The sequence below is a fragment of the Acromyrmex echinatior genome, chromosome 10, assembly GCF_024713525.1.
Source record: "Acromyrmex echinatior isolate Ae372 chromosome 10, ASM2471352v2, whole genome shotgun sequence".
In the NCBI taxonomy this organism is placed as follows: Eukaryota; Metazoa; Arthropoda; class Insecta; order Hymenoptera; family Formicidae; genus Acromyrmex; species Acromyrmex echinatior.
This window is the reverse complement of record NC_141861.1, coordinates 3,589,254-3,610,343: the sequence shown is the minus strand read 5'-3', so window position 1 is coordinate 3,610,343 and position 21,090 is coordinate 3,589,254. Positions and strand designations below refer to the sequence as shown.

The following is a 21,090-nucleotide window of genomic DNA, read 5'->3' as shown; positions in this document are numbered from 1 at the left end:
ACTAACAGACTTCCTCTGCTGACTGTAAAGTTTTCCGAGAGTCGGTCGCTTCGCACGTGAGCTGACGGTTACTTTAACCGTTTCCTCTCTTCTTCTTATCTCTGTATCCTGTATCCCATTTATTTGTCGTCCTTTCTCGGCGCGAAGTACGAAGTCGATGAAAGGGAGACGAGTAGGACGGAGGAGTCGCTGCGCCCGTGACACTCTCGTGTCCCGCCGTTCACCCTCTTCCCTCCCATCAGCTTGCAACCCCTTTCTTTCCGCTGTTTTCCCCATGGGCAACGTGGTCACGTACCGGTCGTCATGGAAACCGCGCCAATCGAGATGGAAACTCAACCATGGAACGATCTCCTCTCTCCCTCTCTCCCTTTCTATTCCGCTTTCTCCGACATCGCTTTTCGCCCTCTGTTCCTCTCCCTCTTCGCCAACATGCTAACGCATTCGCATCTCGCTCTCTTCCGTCGTTTCCAAATTATCTCTCGCTCCATCGTGCTCCTTCTTACCACCCGGGCGGTTTCTCTGTCTTCATCTTCTGATCGTCCCTACGCACGAAATCCTCGTCCTCGCACACCCTCGTTTCCCAGTCGCCCAGTCTCGTTAGTTTAACCCACGCGCGCCGAATCGTAATGGGAAACGTACAGATGCATTAGAAGAGGCTTTGCCATCCTAATAGATACCTCGTCAGTAGGCAGGACACGCTTGAAAAAGTACCGCCAGTCTCCATCAAACTTTTTTTACCTTATACTTCTTGCAAGTCAAAGGGAATGAAATTATGATAAAAATATGGATTAAAGTGCTTAATTTAATAATTTCTAACAATGGAACTTATTATATATGTATACACTTGTCAAGTGTATACATATATTATATGTTAATTTATAAATTTTTTATTAAATAAAATGTTTTTCAAGATCGTAATATGAATACATAAATATAGGAGATAAAAGATCTATAAACTGCTGGATTTAGTGGTTAAAATAATTCGCGCCGAATTTAATTTTCAGCCTTAAAACAATCTTAACAAAATTAGGGAGAGTAATATGATAAATTAAATTGACAAGCAATTTAATAATATTGATGTTCATCTTAGAAATATATCTTAATATCTGATGATGATAAGCATCTTAAAACTGGTAAATAATTTTATTGTTAAAAATATTACCTTAGCTGGGTTTAATAAACTTGATTATTTCTGTTCTGTTAATGATCGCACTATAAATTAATTACAAACCTTAAATCTCGCACGTAAATTTAACGAGCAAGTAGAAAGCACCAGACACACCGCCGACATTTGCTGAACACATCGGGTAGATCGATAAGAAAGACGACAAGACGATCGCGCCGTAAAGAAATGCACGTACACCGTCGGCGTGCACCAAACGCGACATCGACTATGCAAGTAGAGTCTGCAACCTGGCTCACGTACAATTGGCGTCGTAAAATGCGGCGACGGACGAGGTCCCGGGTACATCTTCCGGTCCGCGTTTGACCCTGCCGCGGCCGTGCCATGGCTTCTCGACCTCTTCTCCCTGCCGTATTCTGCACGCGATCCCATTAATTCATCGTGAATTCGAGATCCGTCAAAAGGGGAACGACATCATAAGCCCGGATTTATGCCACTGCGATGCGGTGAGCCCTACCTGCGGCACGCCCGTCTTCGCCTGGGAAACAGATGGTAGCCGCAGATTTCGTATTCACCGTGGTAGCCCGTCTTTATGATTTTAATTCCTAGAAACTACTTTCGGGTGCGCTGCATCTTGCGAGTAACGCATCCACGTTTCTCGAATACGACGCGACCCGTTCATTCTTCATAGCCAGTTCGCGGCATGAAAGTTAAGCCAAAGACGCTGTAATTTTTGTCGTCACTCGATGATGGTATCCTTTAAACGACAAAAGGTAAGAATATCCTGCAGAGTTTTTCTTAGTCCAAAGTAAGAAAAGTACAAGACAATTTTATCTTGTCTTGATGTCTTGTTGAAAATTAGCTTTATTCCATTAATTACGTTTTCTAAAATACTTTTCGTCCCATTTTCTCTCTCTCTCTCTCTCTAAGATAAGATATAAGTACGAACTTATGATTGTTCCGCTTCAAGCGCAAAAAGAGAAATATTTGGTCTTGGAAAAAGACCAAATTATAACTCCACTATTCACGACTAGTCGTGCACGAGAGCATAGTAATTGAGGTGTTTCATAGACACATTTATCCGTATCGCATTTGACAAGCGACATGACAGCTCGATGACAGTATCAAACACCCAAATTTCTGGTCGTACAATTCTAGGGGCGATAATACCGGGAATCAATATTTACACAAGATGATCTATATACAGTTCCCGCCGTTGGACGAGGCTTTTATTAATCCTCATGAAAATGGAAGGAGCGAGCGGCGATGGAGATTGACACGCATACATAATGCTGCGCGTGCGCTGGTTCCCAGGAACTGACGACTGTTATGCAGCCATTGACGATTTGTGATCTGGCCACAAACTTGAGCTAGGTCGGCATTCGTCCACGATCTATGAGGGATCGGTTCATCAAGGTTCACAAACGATAGGGTTCACATAATGATTCTAGAAAAAAAAAAGATTCTTTTTCTAAAAGAAATTTTCTTCAAAGGAATCGAGTTTCTGTCAAAGAGATCATTAATCACTCACGACAAATGTATTTTAGATAAATGTATCTTAGACCATTCCCTATTCAAAATGTTTATGTTTCAGCATATGTCGCCTAAAGATTTTTCATTCCATTCTATACGAGACTTCGACGTTTTCAAATTGAAAACCAAAATGTGCACGTTATTACAGTCGGTGGTTGCAAATATTTGCTCGATGGTACGAATCATTTGTCCAATCGAATGTAATCGTTGAAGCACATCGACAAATCGTCATCGAGGTTTCAACCATCTGTCGTGAAATCTCGCCCCTGCAGGAATAAACACCGCCGGATAGATATTGCGGTCGTAGAGAATGGCAAACGAAGCGCAATCACGTTTTGCAGGATGGCACGTGTCTCGGCAATCATGTAGATTCGTGGCAGAGAGAGAGCGAATGGTCGTGATTTAAAAATTAAATCTTAATCGGACAGAATTCAAGCCCACGCTTCATCCTCGTATCCGCACGCACACTGATATACAGAGTACGGACGCACATATGGTTCAGACTGGATGGGCTATAGATCTCTCCTCCCTCGTCCTCGGCTTTCTTCTTGTCGGTTCACTCGTCTGAAATATCTCAGCCAGTTAAAACGCTATCAGTTCTAATAAACGATCATTCGTCTGTTTCGTCCTCCCGTCGTATCGTTAATGTCGTGGAACACGATGAGAATGAGGGTGGGGCAGGGACGACTTTTTCAACCTGCACAGTCACTCGACGCCCGAGTTCCCGACTCAGAAAGAGAGAGAGAGAGAGAGAGAGAGAGAGAGAGATCGGTCATCCAGATGCCGAGATCGGCGGCGATGATCCGATGAGCGAGCGCGACGACGATCATCGCACGGGTCAATGTCACTATCAATAAATAGATAACACCGCGAGGAGCTTGCACGTTCGTCGATGTGAATCACCGAATCATCCGAATCATCCTCATAGTTAGCAGATAAAACGATCTCCCGTTGTAGAAACAAAGGACAATTATTGAGAACCGAAATTACGAGAATCGCACGATTTATTAATGTGAATTAATCTTACTGTGCACAATCTAGTCACGTTATTTTAAATTTCCTGGAAAAAGAGCTATTGTAAAAAGTTGGACTCGAGTGGTACTCGAGTACTATCTTTAATTATATGATAAATCCCAAGTGTATCTTTTATATTCTCATTGATTCTTCTTATTCAACTCCAAGTGTGGTAGATGGCTTTAATTATTATTCCAAAAATTGCGTTATTTTATTCAACTCAAGTGTATAATTTTAAATTTACGTAACGTAATTTATAATAAAGCCACATCACGTAATGTAATCTAATTAATAAAATAAAATTGTCACCATATCAGTTAATATCAGACAGCGCGATAAAAATATTACAACTATATTAAAGATATAAATAATCTTTTACAGACATATTATTTACATTATAATTTTTCTTTGAATTAATTTCAACAAAACTTTATATTCTTTGTACAACAAAATTATACCATACTTTTCATATTTCTTTTAGATTATGTTTTTTATAACTGAGAAAGATTTAATTCTACTATATATGATCTGTGAAAATTTGAGTGCTACGCTGACACTCAAATTATCATAGTGTTAAAATCGAGCCCAAACTGCCATAATCTCGTGTTATAAAAAAAAAAAAAAATCGTTGGTGTCGATTGACATTCGTCAGCTAGTGGCGAAACTCTGAAAAAAAAAAAAAAAAAAAAAAAAAATTCCCTCATGAAATGCCTCGCGGCAGGTCAGGAAAAATCATGCATTATTTGTCAAAGCACACGGTGGCGCGCTTTCAAAAAAGTCGATAGTAATCCACCCGCGAGGTCATAAAATGCGGAAAAAAGCCCCACGATCGGGTAGGAAAAGAAGCGCACCGGGGGTGATTAATCCGGGTGGAAACGGCTTGCCGCGCTGCACAACTCGTGTGACCGATGGCGCGTACCAGAATAATCCAACCTCCATTCAATCATTCGGCCCGTGGGATTAATTCCAAGGGATTAGCATTAATTTCGTTCCGCGCGCGAGGTCAGTCGACTATCTCCGACGTCCGGATGGGAAGAGAAAAGAGCGAAAGCGAAAACGGAATTCCGGAGATTTCCTGACCGTTCGACGTGGTGACGAAGACAACGCGAGAAGAATTCCGTCTGTTTCAAGCATTGAAACGAATCGCACGTGCTAATAGAATTCGCCTGTTACATACAATAGAAAAAAAAATATACCAAGTGCATATTTGCGTAAAGATAGAACGGCATTACGTCTGGTTTTTTAAATTACATACACAGAGAGAACAGCTGTATTTAAAAATTTACTTTCTACGTACAGATTTTAACAATCAATTTCGTCGTCTTACATTATTTTAATAAATCCAAACAGAATTATTTTCAGACCTGTATTTTTAACTAAATTTTTAAATACTTCAGCAAAACCGTTCTTTCCGTGTAACGGAAATAGCGACTATTATATATAGAAGCATTGTCAAAGAAAGAATGTATGTTCTTACTTTGCCACTATATAATATTTTCTCCAACATATCTTCTAATAAGTAATATTTCAAATAAGTTGCTTCATGTATATGAAATACCATTTTGTACGTAACGAGACTGTTTATTACATTAAAGCGAGTTCGCCGACGCCGTTTTTTTACTTAACGAAGAGAGTGCCCGATCCCGTTTTGCGTACAAAGAAATTTACGAGGCGGATTCTCGAAGGCTCGCGATTTTCTGGCTCCGGATAAATAGCTCTCGATCGCCGAGGATGAGAGCCGGCGAGGGCAAATAATTGGATTGGCTTCCGTATAATTAGTACGCAGGATTAACGAACATGAAAAACGCGTCTGGCTTCGAGAAGTCATATGCACGTAAAGTTTATTAGGTGCATCGCATCGTTCCTATCCTTTATGATTCAACCGATTTTCTCTAATTAGGATAATATCGAACGATTATTTTCTCCCTTTTGTGCAGTATTATGTGCTTTAACCAGCTGTCCGTATTCGGAAATGTTACACTTAATTTTTAATAATGATCAAAGTTTTTTATTACATACACGAAAATTACATGCACGTAAATGAGAATATACGACTCACTCAGTTCCTAATAATTAATTTAGAAATATTTAACGACTGTTTCGCTTTTATGATTCGCCACGTCAATTTAATTTAATGGTTTTACGTTGCGTGATAAGTGAATGGAGGCAAATTTTCTTAAACTATCCGACGAGTGGTTAACAAGAGAAGTAGATAGAAAGAGAAAAAGGGAGAGAAAGTACGGACAAAAATAAATCTACCTTTTATGATGTGATTCATGTTCACTGGATATGAAATTTTATGGTTCTCGCTCTTTATCTTATCGAATTACACGCAGACCGTATATGTCTCCGTTTAACTATACGGCAATGTGACCTTAATTCCTCATAAATCGCATTACTTATATCTGTAATTTGTCATAATAAATTTATCTCAATATAATGAATGAACTACATTTCTATATACAATACAGATACAAGTCTATAATATATACAGCTTCATTAACTTCAACTTTTTTTTTTTGTAAAAATGCTAAAAATAATCACTTCCAAACTTCTTCATTCTTTTGGCTTAAAAACATAATAAGTGCGAGACATAGTTTTAAATATTTTAATATAAGCTGCTCTATAAACGGGATGGCTTTGAGATTGTCTTGGAAAAAAAAAAATTAGGTGTGAAAAACAATAAAAGTCCATAATAACTTTCGCAAAATGTGTCGCCGAGTAGCGCAATTAAAAGATGCAGGCGATTTGTTTTGTGTGCCGCGGAGACTCGATGAGAAATCCGTAATCGATACTTTTCGTTCGTTTACGTGCAGCTTCGCCTGCATGCAAAAGAGGCACCTTGATTATACGGGGTGGTCCCGATGCGCGCAGCTCTAGTGACACTTTACGAGGCGGTGCGCGGCCGTTTTGCAATTCGAGAACTCGCCGACACGTTTCCGTGAGAACAAGTTTTACTATTTCCCGCGCGTTATTCGCGCGTTCAATACTTTCCCGTTAAACGTGTGCGTGTACGTGAAGCGATCGCTTTTAAGTATATATACGTATATATATCAAAGACATATTTCTCCTTTTACATTCGACTTTTTACGTCGTATTGATGCATGGATAACGGTTCGCAGACATACAGTAAAAAACAGTTTGTATTTGTGTAGAAATGATCCACTCAAGTTTTTATTAAAGATTTGTGTTGAATTTTTAACATGTCAGAGAGTTAATTTAACATCAATTGATATCAAATGATCATTTTTTTAGTGTTAAAATAACACAATTTACGAATAAATAAGCAAATAACATAAAAATATTTTTTTAATGTAAATTCTAATGTAAAGATAAATGAATAAAATGCGTTGATTTAACATATTATAAATGCCATTTTTTACATAATATTTGTATTATTTCCTAACATATATTCGTCTCGTGTTAAATTAGTACAAAAATATTTGAGTGGACTGTTTGAAACACGTGAAATGTGTTAACACAAATTTTCCTGTGTAAAATTTATGGCCAGCCGATCGAATATTTAACCCTAAGAAACGAAGTATCTGGAGTTGATGGATTCATTGAACATGTTTGAAGCATTACTAAATATAAAACAAAATTTCATGTGTAGTTTTTCTCTACTTGGAATACGGTATCGGAAACATGATTCTTTCAAACGCGCGTTTACTGATAAAAAAATGATTCATCAAAGATTGTCACAATCACCTATCGTGTGGTCGGTCGCTTTCTTTATTATCATTCGCACGATAGCGCACGATATGAGACGATGAATCAAAACGAGAGGGACACATTGAGACACGTCTACTTGGAAGAAACGGAAATGCGATTGCATTAGCGCGAAACTGAGGCGAAGGTTTTGTCGAAGGTGATTGGTGAAATCATTCTCATGCACATACGTTTCCCGCTACGAAATGTACATAAAGTACATGTGCAATCTAAGGAGGGCTATACATGCGACAAGTGTGTCTTAAATTTCCGCTCGAGATGATAAGTTCGACGAACGACAGAGGAGAACTCTGCCTCCTTTCTAATCAGATATAAATGAGCGATAGAAGAAGAAGTAGTTAAATGAAAGGCTTAGGAATCCGAACGAGTGGCGTCACCGCCGATAAGATGGTTTTAAATAATCATCCTACGTGCAGTTAATCTCCCCGATGAATCGTGCCACCGGCCAGAAAATGAAGATGTTTTTTTAAATACTCATAACGTCGATGCTGGGCGAAGTTCTCAAAACAAGCCTGAACCGAGGGGAAAATAAATTAGATGTGCTTATCTAGCTAATAAATATTTAGCTAATAGTCAGTTAGTCTATTCCCGAATATAAGGCCCGAAAAGTAACCCGATATTTATTGCTGCGTTGACGTTCTTTTCACATACATTTATTTGTCTACAAGATATAAACTACAGATATGCAATTATCAAATTATCCGAATAATATGCCATCAACAATTTCTTCAATTGTTATCCGGGTGTTAAAAATTGTGGTTTTATGGATGCGTTACAGAATTAATAGCTTATATTTAGACTGATACATTATACAATAATATTGTTACTACTATATATTATGTAGTAACAATATATTATTATTATATTATACTAATATATTTATGTTAATAATTTATGTATTTATATTTAGACACTTCATTGTGGAATCAGTGGGTTATTACATTAATTGAAGAAAAGTCTGAAGAAATCGTTGATATATAATGGAACACTCTGTTCAGACAATTAATTTCATGACTGTATATATAGATGTATATGTAGATATTTTAATATCCGTTGTACCGAATTTTGTAGAATCAAAAAAAATTACTCGAAAAAAATTGGAAAAATTAGTTACTTCAGAGTATTACAAAATTACGTTGTGCGTATATACGTTATGTTCTCATTGAGGTAATCATGACGATTATGTTCTCGCGAGTGTCGCGTCGCATTCTGTGAAGGTGATTTTCTGAGCATCTGAGTCCCTGAAGAAGACACAGTTACCCGAGTCGCATATCACTATGTGAATTTCGCATTCAAGGAGCGCATTTAGATGCAGATACGGGCGCGGTTAAATAGCCGGAGTGAGAAAGAGAGAGAGATGGAGATGATGAGAAAGGGGAGCCGGTGATATAAAAGACGGTAAGAGGAGAGATAAAAGAGGAACGGGAGGAAAGACGGCTACCGGAGAGGGAGACAACGAGAAGGGGGTGAAAGACGAGGATGGATGAAGATGAAGGAAGCGGAAGATGAAACGGTCAGATAGAAGCCTGAGTGCCACGTGCGAATCACGGCGGGCAGGTCTTTTCGCCGGAACTGCGACCGCGATCAGCCACGTTTCATCAGCTGCAGAATGAACTCGGCTACCATGAACATTCAACGGAAGCGGGATGACGAGAAGGCGTTCTTTTTTCGGCAGGCAAGTTCCCGAATATACTTTGGATAAAAGTGGATGCTGTTCAGCGAATATCGGAGTCATTATTATTGTATCATAAAAGCGATGCTCATCCCGAGGTCCCCAAAGTTCAAAACTTGGTAAGTAAAAAAAAATTGAAATGTAATAAAAAGTTACAATTAGAAATTACAATTAGAAATAAAAGAAAAAAAGAAATAAAAATTGTCTCGGATTTAGATACTTTTAATTAAAAATAATAAATTAAAAAAAAAAAGAAAGATTTTACATTAAATTTTGTAAAAATTTCTGGAAGAAATGAGCTAAAAATTGGCTTTTACTGCCCAATTACTATCCAAATAAACGTCGTCCAAACTGGCCAGATAGTGAAAATTAGTCAGTAACCAGAATTCCTGGCCAATTTTCTACTTGGGATATTGCTAGTAAGTTCACTAAACTCCATATCGTGATTCGCTTTCGCGCTTAAATTCCCACTTAAATGACATATCTGTAAATCACTAATTATTCAATCGACAATTCGATAAGACTAATTCGAAACTGTAAACAATATTTTAAGCGCAAATTCTGTTATCAAATTGCAATAAATTTTTCCCAACCAAAAGTACCGACAAGTTTCCGAATTATAATCGAGAATTTAAGGATCGCCAGGAATTAAGCTTGGAATTAAGACTATCAGTTGTTTCTATCTTCGTGGAGATAAATCTTTCGGCGTATCAATTTGAAATCTATTATCAGTAAATTTTCTTCTGATATCTTCAAAAATCCGTTACAATTCTTATATATGGCCTTTGAATCTTCAATAATTTACTTTAATGAGACATTACACATAAAAGTACACACAGAACAGTGTTTCCCTAAATTTGTTTCATGTTTATTAGACTTTCTAAATGTCGGCTCTCTCTCTCTCTCTCTCTCTCTCTCTCTCTCTCTCTCTCCTCCTTTTCTTACAATTGATCGTGACATTCGTGACATTAGGAAACGAGCTCGGCTCGTAGTAGGACAATAAATTGTTTTGGATGAAAAGAACGGCAAGAGATCTTCCGATGGAATCACCAGCATTCGCCTTCGACTACGATCGACGGACAGGATCGTGGAAGGAAGAGACCGTTACTCTCAATGGACCAATGGCCTCTGTGTTTCTCGCCTTCCCATTAAGCGTGCGCGCGCGATCGCATCGCATCCCGTTTTCCTATTCATAGAATAAATTTCGACGAAACGCGCGAGACGAAAATCTAGATCCGATTTCAAAATCGTTACTGCCAGAAATCCGACTCGACGATTGACCTCCCACGGAAATATCAAAAGATATTGAAACGCGCCGCTGAGAAACAGCTAGACCGGGGAATGTTTCTCCATCCGTTGAATTCTCGCGAGTCGCTCACTTTATCGAATTTCAGCCAAGTGCAAGTCGATATTCTCAAAGGGTGAGCGAAACTTCTTCATTTCGACGGTCATGATCGGATTACGACTTCTTAAGCATGGAAATTAGCTTGAAGTAAAGTGGCGAGAACGAAATCAAAGAGCGCCATCGTTAGTCTTTTCTAAAGTGGCTTGGTATTTCAACAGAAAGTTTTTCGATTTCTTCTTTCGCTCTATTTTTCTTAAGGTCTTACTTATCGATATTACGATATGGTAAATTCGTTAAGTTATACATTCTTTTAGAAGATCAGGAAAAATATTTTATTCGGTTCGTTAAAAAGTCAAAATACAAATACTTGGAAATCTCTCTCTCTCTCTCTCTCTCTCTGGTTCTCTTTCTGGCAACTAATGAAATTAAAAACTTGGAACAGAATTTAAATCAAGGCGAAGTAAGCTACGGGGTCAGTGAGAAGGACGCTTAATTAGTTCCAGCGGTATGTTCCCCGCATCTTTCGTCGGAAGTTATCGTGGTCGGGAGGGGCACCGAGATAGAATATATAATACAACGATAGAGCATGAGCGTATATCTTTGGCCCTTTATGCGAGTTTTGACCCTCGCCGCCAGCATCAAAGCATCATCTTTTCGCTCCGAGCCTTGTCCTCCCTCTGTCGACTTGCTCAAATACTCTGAGCTAATTCCGTTTACTTGTATATTAATAACTACCCTGCTATCAATTGTAAAAGGGGGCGCGTACTTATCGTATTCGGGATATTAATGCCGACCGGAGAAGAATGATTAAAATGACAGAAGAGCATCCACAAAGTCTCGATCGCTTTTTCCTACGTGCGTTTAAAGTGTAAGTATATAATCCTTTGATCTCTGCGCTTAATTAAGAGTTAACGAAGAATCTAGATGTCTCTTAAATAATGAATACGTTTTATCAAAGTGAATTCAATTAGAAATAATTTTGCACTCTTCCTCGCTTGTCACCGCACAAGAATGTTGTCTTTCTATTTGTTGACATGGCAGGGTTGGATACTTAATGCGTGTGGTGTGCGGTTAATTGGATCCGGATCCTCTCGGGAAAAATATTCATCTTCGGAAATAAATTTCCTGTCACGCATGATCGAAAATAATGATGCGCGTGAGAGGTGCGCTAATTCCTGTCCGAGCAAACTGATTAGGGCGAGTCGTGAGAACATTCTCGTTTTTATCAATCTTGCTTTTTCAGGCGACGCAACTTCCTTTGGAGAGAATCGTTCGAGGAAGGTCTCGGATCAGGCCTGGACTAACCCTAAGAGGATTCCCCACTTTAGTTCGCGCGTACGTTGACGTACGCATTCCTTGTATATAGTGAGGGGAACCACGTGAAACGTGAATTCCTCGACCTGGGAAATGGAACATCGCCTCTCGTCATCTATGATCGTCAGGCAATGGACAAGTCTTGTCGTTCATCCGATCGATCTGCGGAACGCGTGCAAGACGTGGAATTCCGAGCGGGCGACTTGTCAGGATTGAATACGGAAGATCGCCGATAAGCATCAGTATTCGAAAGACGGAATGTTTGAAAAATCGATTTGGGACCACGATTTCATATTATTAACGCATATTTTAAAGTTAAACGGTCGTCCACGTTTGAATCTTATTTGTCCAGTGTGAGGAAGACGTTTGGAGTGTCAATAGATGACGAGAATCGTATACGGACACCAACACTTAGCGCCGAGAATACTTAGCGACGAACCTTTGGGAGGAACTTTAAAGGCTCGTAGGTGTAACTAATATCGCGGCCGTTTTTACGAGGAGCACGTGCGCTTAAGAGTTCACGGAAGAGAAAAAGAGATAGACAGGGAAGGGAGAGAGAAACGTGTATTTCGACGTAGCACTTCCGACGGGTGAGATGGAATGGGAGGTGCAAAGTGAACTCGAGTGGTTCACGGAGAACGAAGCGTGTAGCGAGAGCGTTCTTTTTCGGGTCATTCTCGAAAAAAAGAAGATCGGACACCCGTGCGTGGTCCGCCGGCGTAGCCATCCCTCTTCGGTCTGTTTCGTTCGTGCGCGCGGGGGTGGGGGAGAGGCTCTCAGGGGGGAGGGAGGCGCGTCGAACGTTTAGCACCCAGAAAAATCAACAGCAGTCTCAAAGAACCTTTTCAAACAGAGTGTTACGCTGGCCGATTAGCGCTGCGATACTAACAATCGACGTTGCGAGAGAAAGGAGTGAAAAAAGAAGTACGAGCACCATTCGATCGTTTCATGATCGTTTCATGATCGAGGGCGAAAAAAGGATTTTTGACAATTGAATAAAATAAATAAAGAATAAAAAGTTTACGGAAAGAGGCAAGAAGCTTGTGGGATCTTGATGACGAGCAAAGAGTTATTAAATCCATTTTTAGAGACAAATTGCCTTCTCCGTTAAACAATGACGTCCTGCATAAATATTACGAAAGTATATTACGAAAGTATCAAGTGAAGATAAAGCATAGAGTAAATAATGGAGGGATATAATAAAAATAGAATAAAAATTACAACAAAGCTTGGAGATATCCAATGAGTTTGTCGAGTCGCGAAAAAAATCAAAGCCGCCAGTTTATCGTCATGATCGAGCCAAAGGCTCGAACGCGAGATATCCGTGGCCGACACCCACGTAGGGTCACAAAGGAGGATGTCCCCCGTGCGCGAAACTGCATTCTCGGTGCCTACGATGTTTAAATAAACACCGTAGCGTGTCCCTCCTTTTCCCTTCTCCGGCCCGTCTTTTCGGCCGGCACCTCTGCCGGCGCGGCTGTATCACTAATTTGTCCGTTCAAACAAAAAGCAATTTGTTACCCGGTTGGACTGACTCACGAACCGAGCAGTACATACGGTCCGACCGTGGAGCGCGAAGGAGGACGAGGAGGAGGCGGGAGTGATGCTGCAGGAGAGAATCGGCAGAAGAAGAGGAGAAACGGAGAGAGGTGGAGGCTGATTTAAACCTGTCTGGCGGCCCGCTGCGCGCTTAACAACTGAAAAACAAACATGGCGCCGAGAGAGCGCATCGGCCAGCGGGAGCCCACGTATGTGCCGCGTGCGTACCGAGACTATAAAGTGCTTCTGGTACCCACCGGAACCCGGCCAGTCCAGAGGTCCAAAAGATTTCTCCACTCCGCGAGAGAAGAATAAAAAAAAAAACAAAAAAATACAGAGAGAGAAGAAAATGTCGGGAGATCCTGGAATTTTTTTCCATCTAGGCGTTCCTTTGTTACGATCGTCGAAAGAGAGAAAGAGAGAGAGAGAGAGCTCCTGAATCGCGTGCAACGACCTCGCGAGAGAGTATTAATTTATGTTTGAGACATTTTTAATATTTCCCTTTGGCCACGCAGAAAAGGATGCCGAGCGTGCGCGCGAGTAAGCGAGCGGAATTCCTACGTCGACGGGAATTTCCCCGTGTTGCTGTTGGCACGTCGAATATTTCCGTGGAAATTCGCGATATTTAAGAAATTGTTTTGTTCTTCACATCGAGGAAGGGCGAATCTTACTTTCGGATTCTCGATGCTTGTATCGCTTAAAAAGTCGAGCTATCGGAATGAATAATTTTCCTTCGTACCGAAGAGAGAAAAAAACACAGATTTTACGTTAAGATTTTAAGAAGTTTGATGTCTTCTATAACATGCGATGAAAATTTTAATCTACTTACACCAGGAGTGTTAGCTTGAGGCCCGAAAGGATATCTCGTCCAATCGAGTTTCTCCTCCGTCGTCGTGTCCAAGAGAACAACTGCAAACATAAAGAAAATGCGATGTTAGTAGTTTGAAATAACATCATAATAATTATAATAAATATTGTTCATTTTTTTCTTTCTAAATTATAAGATAAAAAAATGTGTCTTATAAAAAGCAGAGAAAAATAATTTTAAAGAATTCCCAAATTTCTTTTTTATATTTTCATCAACTCCCATGATGCAATTCCTTCAATTACCTTATTTCGTACAATCAACACACCTATCAGAATAATTACACGCCACAATGTTACATGGAAAAACAAGTTTTGCTGAAGTATCTAAAAATTTAGTCAGATGTAGATCTGAAAATAACTTTGTTAGCCTAATTACGTAGGAGCCTCACAAACTAGTTGTTAGAAAATCAAAACTTTTTACAACATTGCTCATCGTTATGTTTGAGTTTCCTATATAATTATTTTAATAATTCAACAAAATTATTTTCAGATCTGCATCTATCTAAATTTTTTGATATTTGAGCAAAATCGTTCTTTCTTTGTGCAATTACAGAAGACGATACGAAATTCAAACAATAACCAGACTTGACTGAGCTTATCTTGAGAAAGACAGCAAGTATACGTGCCAAAGTCATCGTGAGGAAATCCACCCACTGAAGAGAGATGAGACTATAGGAGTACGTTCCCTCTGAAAATGGCGGATCGTTGAAAATGCGAGGGGTGAAAAAATACTGAGAGATGATAGGCAAGAGGAAGGAGGAAAAGAAAGAGAGAGAAAGAGAGACATGTAAGGTTGGAAAAAAAAAACGAAAAGACCCGCTATATCGGTGCATTCGCGCAAGAACCAAGTTCCGCGCTCTGTCCTGCCTCATACTCGTCGTATAGAGGTGGCAGTGGTGATGTTGGTGGTAGTGGTCGTATCGACCGGGTCTGGGCCCGCCACCAACCCTCGATTCTCCTCTCTCCCTTTCGTCGATCCGTTCTTCCTCTCTTCGCCTCTCATCCACGTGCTTAGCACATTCCTCTCTTCTCCTCTGTCCATTCGTCTCTCTTCTTTTCGCCTCGCGTTCTTTGTATCTCCAGCACCTTTTCTCTTTTCAGCCTTGACAGCACGTCCATCCTCCTTCCTTCCTGTATCTCCTTTTCATCGTTCCTTTCTTATGTTCTTCCCGCGCCTTCCTTCCTCCCCTTTTATTTTTATCACCATCAGTCATTTAATTCTTCTTCTAGTTTTCCTTCATTTCGCGATATTCGCCTAAACCTACATTGAACTAGGTTTACTGTATCACTGGTCTCTAATAATGATTGTCCTTAGAGTTCCTATTTGGATACCAGGTCTTTAAATTTCTAGACCAAAGCGCGACGCGAATGCGACACTCTCATCCATTCATCTCCGACAGCACAGAATCTCAAAGGTGAAAACTGGGTATGCTTTAAAATCCATTTTTGTTTATACCATTTTTTTGGACCCTTTCCCTTCCATTTCCTCGCCCATCGACCTCCCATCCTGCCGATTGAATCGACAGAGGCACTCGCGCGAACTGCAATTATCTCGCTGCATCCAGATCGATGCGGAGCAGAGTGTGAGCGACAGATCGCGTGCTCAAAACAAAAAAAGAAAAAAAAATTGTGCCGAATGTAACTTTGGGATTAATCTGGGACGAAGTTCTGGTCCAACAGAGACCTAAACAAATTTTTAGGCGATTCCAAGCTAAATTGCAAAAAATAAAACTTTCTCTCTGTTGCTGTAACAATTTTTATTTTCTATCTAAATAAAAGGATGTATTGCACGGACGTTTCATAGGATACGTGTACCTATATTTTGGAATGCGCGAGAGTTCGATAACGGCGAGCATTAATATCGCAAAAGGGATACTCCATTTTAAGCCGAGGGATCAGTTACCCTCTAAGCCATATCATTGTGAAGAGTATTTCGCAGGAGTGGAGTTTGCACTGCAGCGTGCCGATCTAATTCGAGTGCTCTCGTGAAGAACTTGGAATATATAGGCACGCGCGTCTTCGCACAATCGAATTCACGGAGTAAGATCCGAGAGAGAGTTTGCTCCTTCCATATCGCCTTTATCGCTCCTAATAAACTTCGCAGAAAGCTTGGCAGATTGACCTCAGGATTATTCTCTAATACTGACGAGATTTACTCGACGAATAACCGACTCAATCCGCTACGCTTATTATAATGTTTCTTCAAATTTACATTTTAGACAGCGCCATTTCCACCTTCTCGTCACGCGTTACATCGAAGAAGATATCTATTTCTTGAAGGCCGAACGTACGAAGAAATGAATTATGGGATGACAAACCTCACAACCTCTCGGATCGATCTGATACTACGTAGTGACACGAATGAACTTGAGCCACGTAAGAAAAAGATATGTCTCCGTATAGAAACTATCGAGTTTACTCTTAGCCATTTCCAATCTATACACATATAGCTATATCGCTGCACCACCAGCTGTGTAGGGTAATTCCGGGATAAGATAACTATAGTTACTAGCACAGATGACCGCGGAAAGAGATGTACCGAAGTACTCCGTAATAATTTCGACGAGCATGACTCTGGCAACAATTTCAATCGACTGTCATGACGTTTTAGTAACTATTCAACCGTATCACTATAGCGACTATTAAAGGGACCGCAAGCGCTGGCCATTTTCCTCGTTTAAAAGGCTATAAAGGTTGCATTTCCTTTTATCCACGATCGATCGTAACGGTCGATTTGAAGTCAATTTTATGTTATTAAAAATTGAATACAAATTTTCTTTAGGAGAGAGAAAGAGAGAGAGAGAGAGAGAGAGGAGAAAGAATAAAATCAATCAAATTTTTATCAAACAAATATATAAAGCATAGGAGGATTTAGAACGTTCTATCTCTACACAGAAAAAAATGGTTTTGCTGAAGTATTAAAAAATTTTGCTGGATGCAGACCTGAAAAAATGGTTTTGCTGAAGTATCTAAAAATTGTTCTAGATCCAGATCTGAAAATGATTTTGTAGAACACGATGAACAATTCTATAAAAGATTTAATATTCTAGTAATCATCTGGAGCGTCATCTTACATATTTATTTTAAGCTAAACTTCTAAATACTGCAAAACTATTATCTTCTCTCTTTCCGTGTACCGATATATACTTGTGTCATATTTTCACTGCGACTTCACTTTTGCTGCGACACACGCTTTTTAATACACCTTGATTTATGTAGTTTGACACTTATCCTTCGAGGGTTCATTTTAGAGCTAGCATAAATTTCAGAACTTTGATCGACTAATGCTGTACCTCGGGATTACCTCGCCACAAGTGCCTGGCATCACGCACGGCGGAGGGAAAGATAACGGTGTGGTTTGAGGATTCGATGCTGGTCGACCGCATCTACGATGCGCGATCATCGACGCGAAAAGAGAAAGTGCAGCAGCCCGCCGGTATACGAGATGACGAGGAGGAGGCGGCGGCGGCGGCGGCGGCGGCGGCCGTCACATGCCGGTGCAGCACTGCAGCCGTTACGTGTTACGTATCGTGCGTGCGACACGTGCATTATGCGCCTTCGCCTGTTGGACACGTGTCACATGACGCGAGCCACTCGCGGCGTGTGTCGTCGTGGAATGTCGAGAAGAGGAGCGGCGGGAATAAGAGAGGAGAAGAAAAAAAAATTATGGACGTGCTCCCTCTTTCTCTCTCGTAACTTGGATCGTAACCGAGGAAAATGCGATTACGTACGTTCGGTAAAAGCTTGCGGGTAAACGAACAGGAAGAAAATATGATGTCGCGACGTCGATCATCTCGCGGGCAATGCCAGCGCGATGTAACCGTTACTTTGCAGAATGTTCTGCGGTCGTTGGACGTAAGTAACGCGAACGTTCAAGTGCACTCTATCGTATATCGGATAACTTTCCATAATAATAAAGAAGTTTAGAAATGTGTAGCGCTTAAGAAAGTGATCAATGAATAACATGCTTGCAGTAGACGTTGAAATTATTAAGGTTTAAGAACATATATAATTTTCTTAGACGAAAGTACCGCTTCCTTCAGATTCTATATTATCTATTCTAACTTTAAATATCATTTATTCTAACTTTTGAAAATATACTCTAATTGAATCCCGTGTTAAAATGTAAGTAAAATATGTCATAAGACACATCTATAGAAACTATTAATATCTAATTTTTTTCAAGAAGTAATAATATATTTTTATGCAAAAAGTTCGAAATAGACATCGCGCAATTATCTTTAGGAAAATGATTTCCATTATAGTAAAAAAATTTTTTAAATATCACTCAAGAAAATTATCAATAAATCACGTTTCTAGTAAATGAAATTTGAAATTGAAATTATTAAAATTGAAGAAGAAAAAAATTTTCCTAGACATATTTGATCGGTTCCGGAGACTTTCCTGCGATGTATACTTACTCTTTTCAAGAGCAAGATGAGATCTGACAATAGCTACCACAATGCATGAGATGCAAGGTGAAAGAGCACGCTCCGATTTGCGGCTGACATCCGAGAAAACAAGCTCATCCTGAAAGAGCATTCCCTTCCCGAATTCGACGCGATTGTGGATCGACAGCGACAAGCAGACAAGACAATCATACACGACTCGAGACAACTTCACTAGTTGTGGGAGGAAAGGCAGAACGGAGGGTTGACGGGAGGTGAAAGGACACGGCGCAGAGCCCCTGTCTCGAATTACTATTCCCGCGTGTGTTTACCGACGAGCGGAAACGACTTAACGGGCAGGTCGGTCGTCGTGAAAACGACGATACATCCTTCCTGCCTTTTGCTCCATCCTGTTCTCGCAAACATTCGTCGTCCGTGTTCCACAGGGTGTCCCAAAAGGGACAATAATTTGACAATTACATTTCTACGTAACGTTTCAACGCGATCTTTCCTCTAGGAAAATCTTGTATGACGACACGGTATATTTTTAAATTCTTTAACATGATCAAATGTACCTTGAGGAGTAATTTTTTTTTCAGAAAAATTCTATTACTACAGGAATACCCTTGAAACCACGAAGTGAGAGGTGAAATTTTACCGTCTACATATTTATAAGTAATTACTTTCGTTTGATGGAAACCTCTTACTTTTCAATGCTAAGTAACTTTTAATTACACGAAATTTTCGGCATAGAGATCGTCTGAAACTATTTTCGAGACGTCCTGTATGCACGCTCGCAACATGCATAGATCTTTCTCACCGTAAGTGTGCGTGCACGTACGTGTGGGCGAGTGTCCGTGTGTGCGTGTGTAACCGGTGTACAACGTGGTCCCGCGAGAGGTACCGAATTTAAATTTCAAATTTGGAGCGTGTCGCAGGGTGTGACGGTATGCATAGCGTTGCCCGCCGGCACTAACTCACTCCACCGATGGTGCGTCTTCGGCCCTTCTGCTCCCTCCCCCCTCCCTCCACCCCTCTTTCGTCCCTTGCCCTTTCGGTCCTCTGTGCGCGGTCCTCACCCCTCCCCTTTTCCCGAATCTACCCAGCACGGTTCCTCTTATTTCTTCCATTTATCTATCCATCTCGATTTTTCATATTATTCAAACGAGAGAGGAATCTGATCTTATCGATCGGCGAAAGAAGTCCCCACTTATAAAACTCTTCTTGACTGAAGTGGTATCCGACGGTACGCCGTACTTTCCCTCATGCACATGTTTTCAAGTCAGTTTGGGAGTCGACCTCGTTTTAATACAAATTTGTTTCGCGATACTATCTATGAAGTAAGCTGATTCGTCGCGGTATACCTATGTCACATTTGCTGAAAGTGAGTAGAAACTGTGTTACGGATGCAAATCTAATATTGAATGGTTTAACTTCGATTAGATACAGCGGTGTGGTAATTAGTTAGCGTTAGATTTCTCTCAAAGTGTTCGCATCGTCTGTGACAGTGAAATCGACATAATCGATGAAAGACGCAAGCATTCGACAAAGTTAAGTAAGTCTTAAAGCCGAGTATAAACACTCGTAATAAATCTTTTGTCAATTGCAGAAAATTAATTGTACATTTGAAAAAAAAAAAGGAAATTATTATAAGTTAAGTTTTTCAATCCTTTAAGAAAGTGTGTTAATTTATTGTTCATTTGTATATTACTCGTAATCGTGGTTTCTAATTCAAAACGCAATAAGTAAGAAAAAAAATTAAAGCATAATAAAAAAAATTACAATTAATTAATAACAGTTGTTTCAGGTTTAGATACTCTTAATAAAAAATAATAAATTGAAAAGAGATTTTAAAAAATTTTATTTTGCCAGAAAAATGTCTAGGAAAATCTGATTTAGAAATTGGTTAAATTTACTGCCTAGTTACAATCCGAACAAGCCAGAATTTAAGCCAGTCAATTTCTGATTAATTTTTTTACTTGGATACCGAATCTTTCGCAATTAAACTCAGACAACTTATATCCGAGAACTCAGGTAGCTTACATCAAGATTGACAGTCTTTATATTGAAGAAATACTGAAATTACGTCCTGACATATAGTGTTTCGGTTCAAACGATCGCGTCAGTAGTTAACGAGGTAAAAGAGACACCGCGCGAGAGCCGAGGTCCAATCTCCTTTTTCTCGTCTCCCAAGTCCAAACCTTCAGGGATCTGTCGACCCTGATCGGCTCGGCTGCCGACGTCGGCTGCTCAGCTTATCTCCCGTGACTTCCAATCTAGCTTGCGTAAGGCGACACCGTTCTGTCTTTCTCTCCTTCCGTCCATTAACCGTCGATCGATGCACAATGCATACCTCTAATCAGAGAGCGACTCGCGCACTCGTTCATCCTCCCTACGATAAAAGAAATCGTTTCTCGCGACGATAAATCAATAGCTCAGGCTGCCAGAAGAAGGAGATGGGTGAATGACGTAACCAGCCTGTTCTTTCCGTACGGTCCTTACATATAAGAGGGTCGACCCCTCGCGCTTGTATATCCAAAGAGACGGACGACTGAATCGCGAGCTC

At 40.2% G+C, this 21,090-nt stretch overlaps 1 protein-coding gene across 16 annotated transcripts in view; it reads right to left on the bottom strand.

Annotated features, from left to right (window-relative positions):
* Positions 1-21,090, bottom strand: part of Eph (Eph receptor tyrosine kinase) — a 107,574-nt gene that overhangs the window by 27,311 nt on the left and 59,173 nt on the right. For all 16 annotated transcript variants that reach the window (XM_087410752.1, XM_087410753.1, XM_087410757.1 and 13 more), the window contains one exon: positions 14,099-14,178. In XM_087410752.1, coding sequence (XP_087266878.1) covers positions 14,099-14,178 — 80 coding nt within the window. The remainder of the gene's footprint in view (positions 1-14,098; positions 14,179-21,090) is intronic.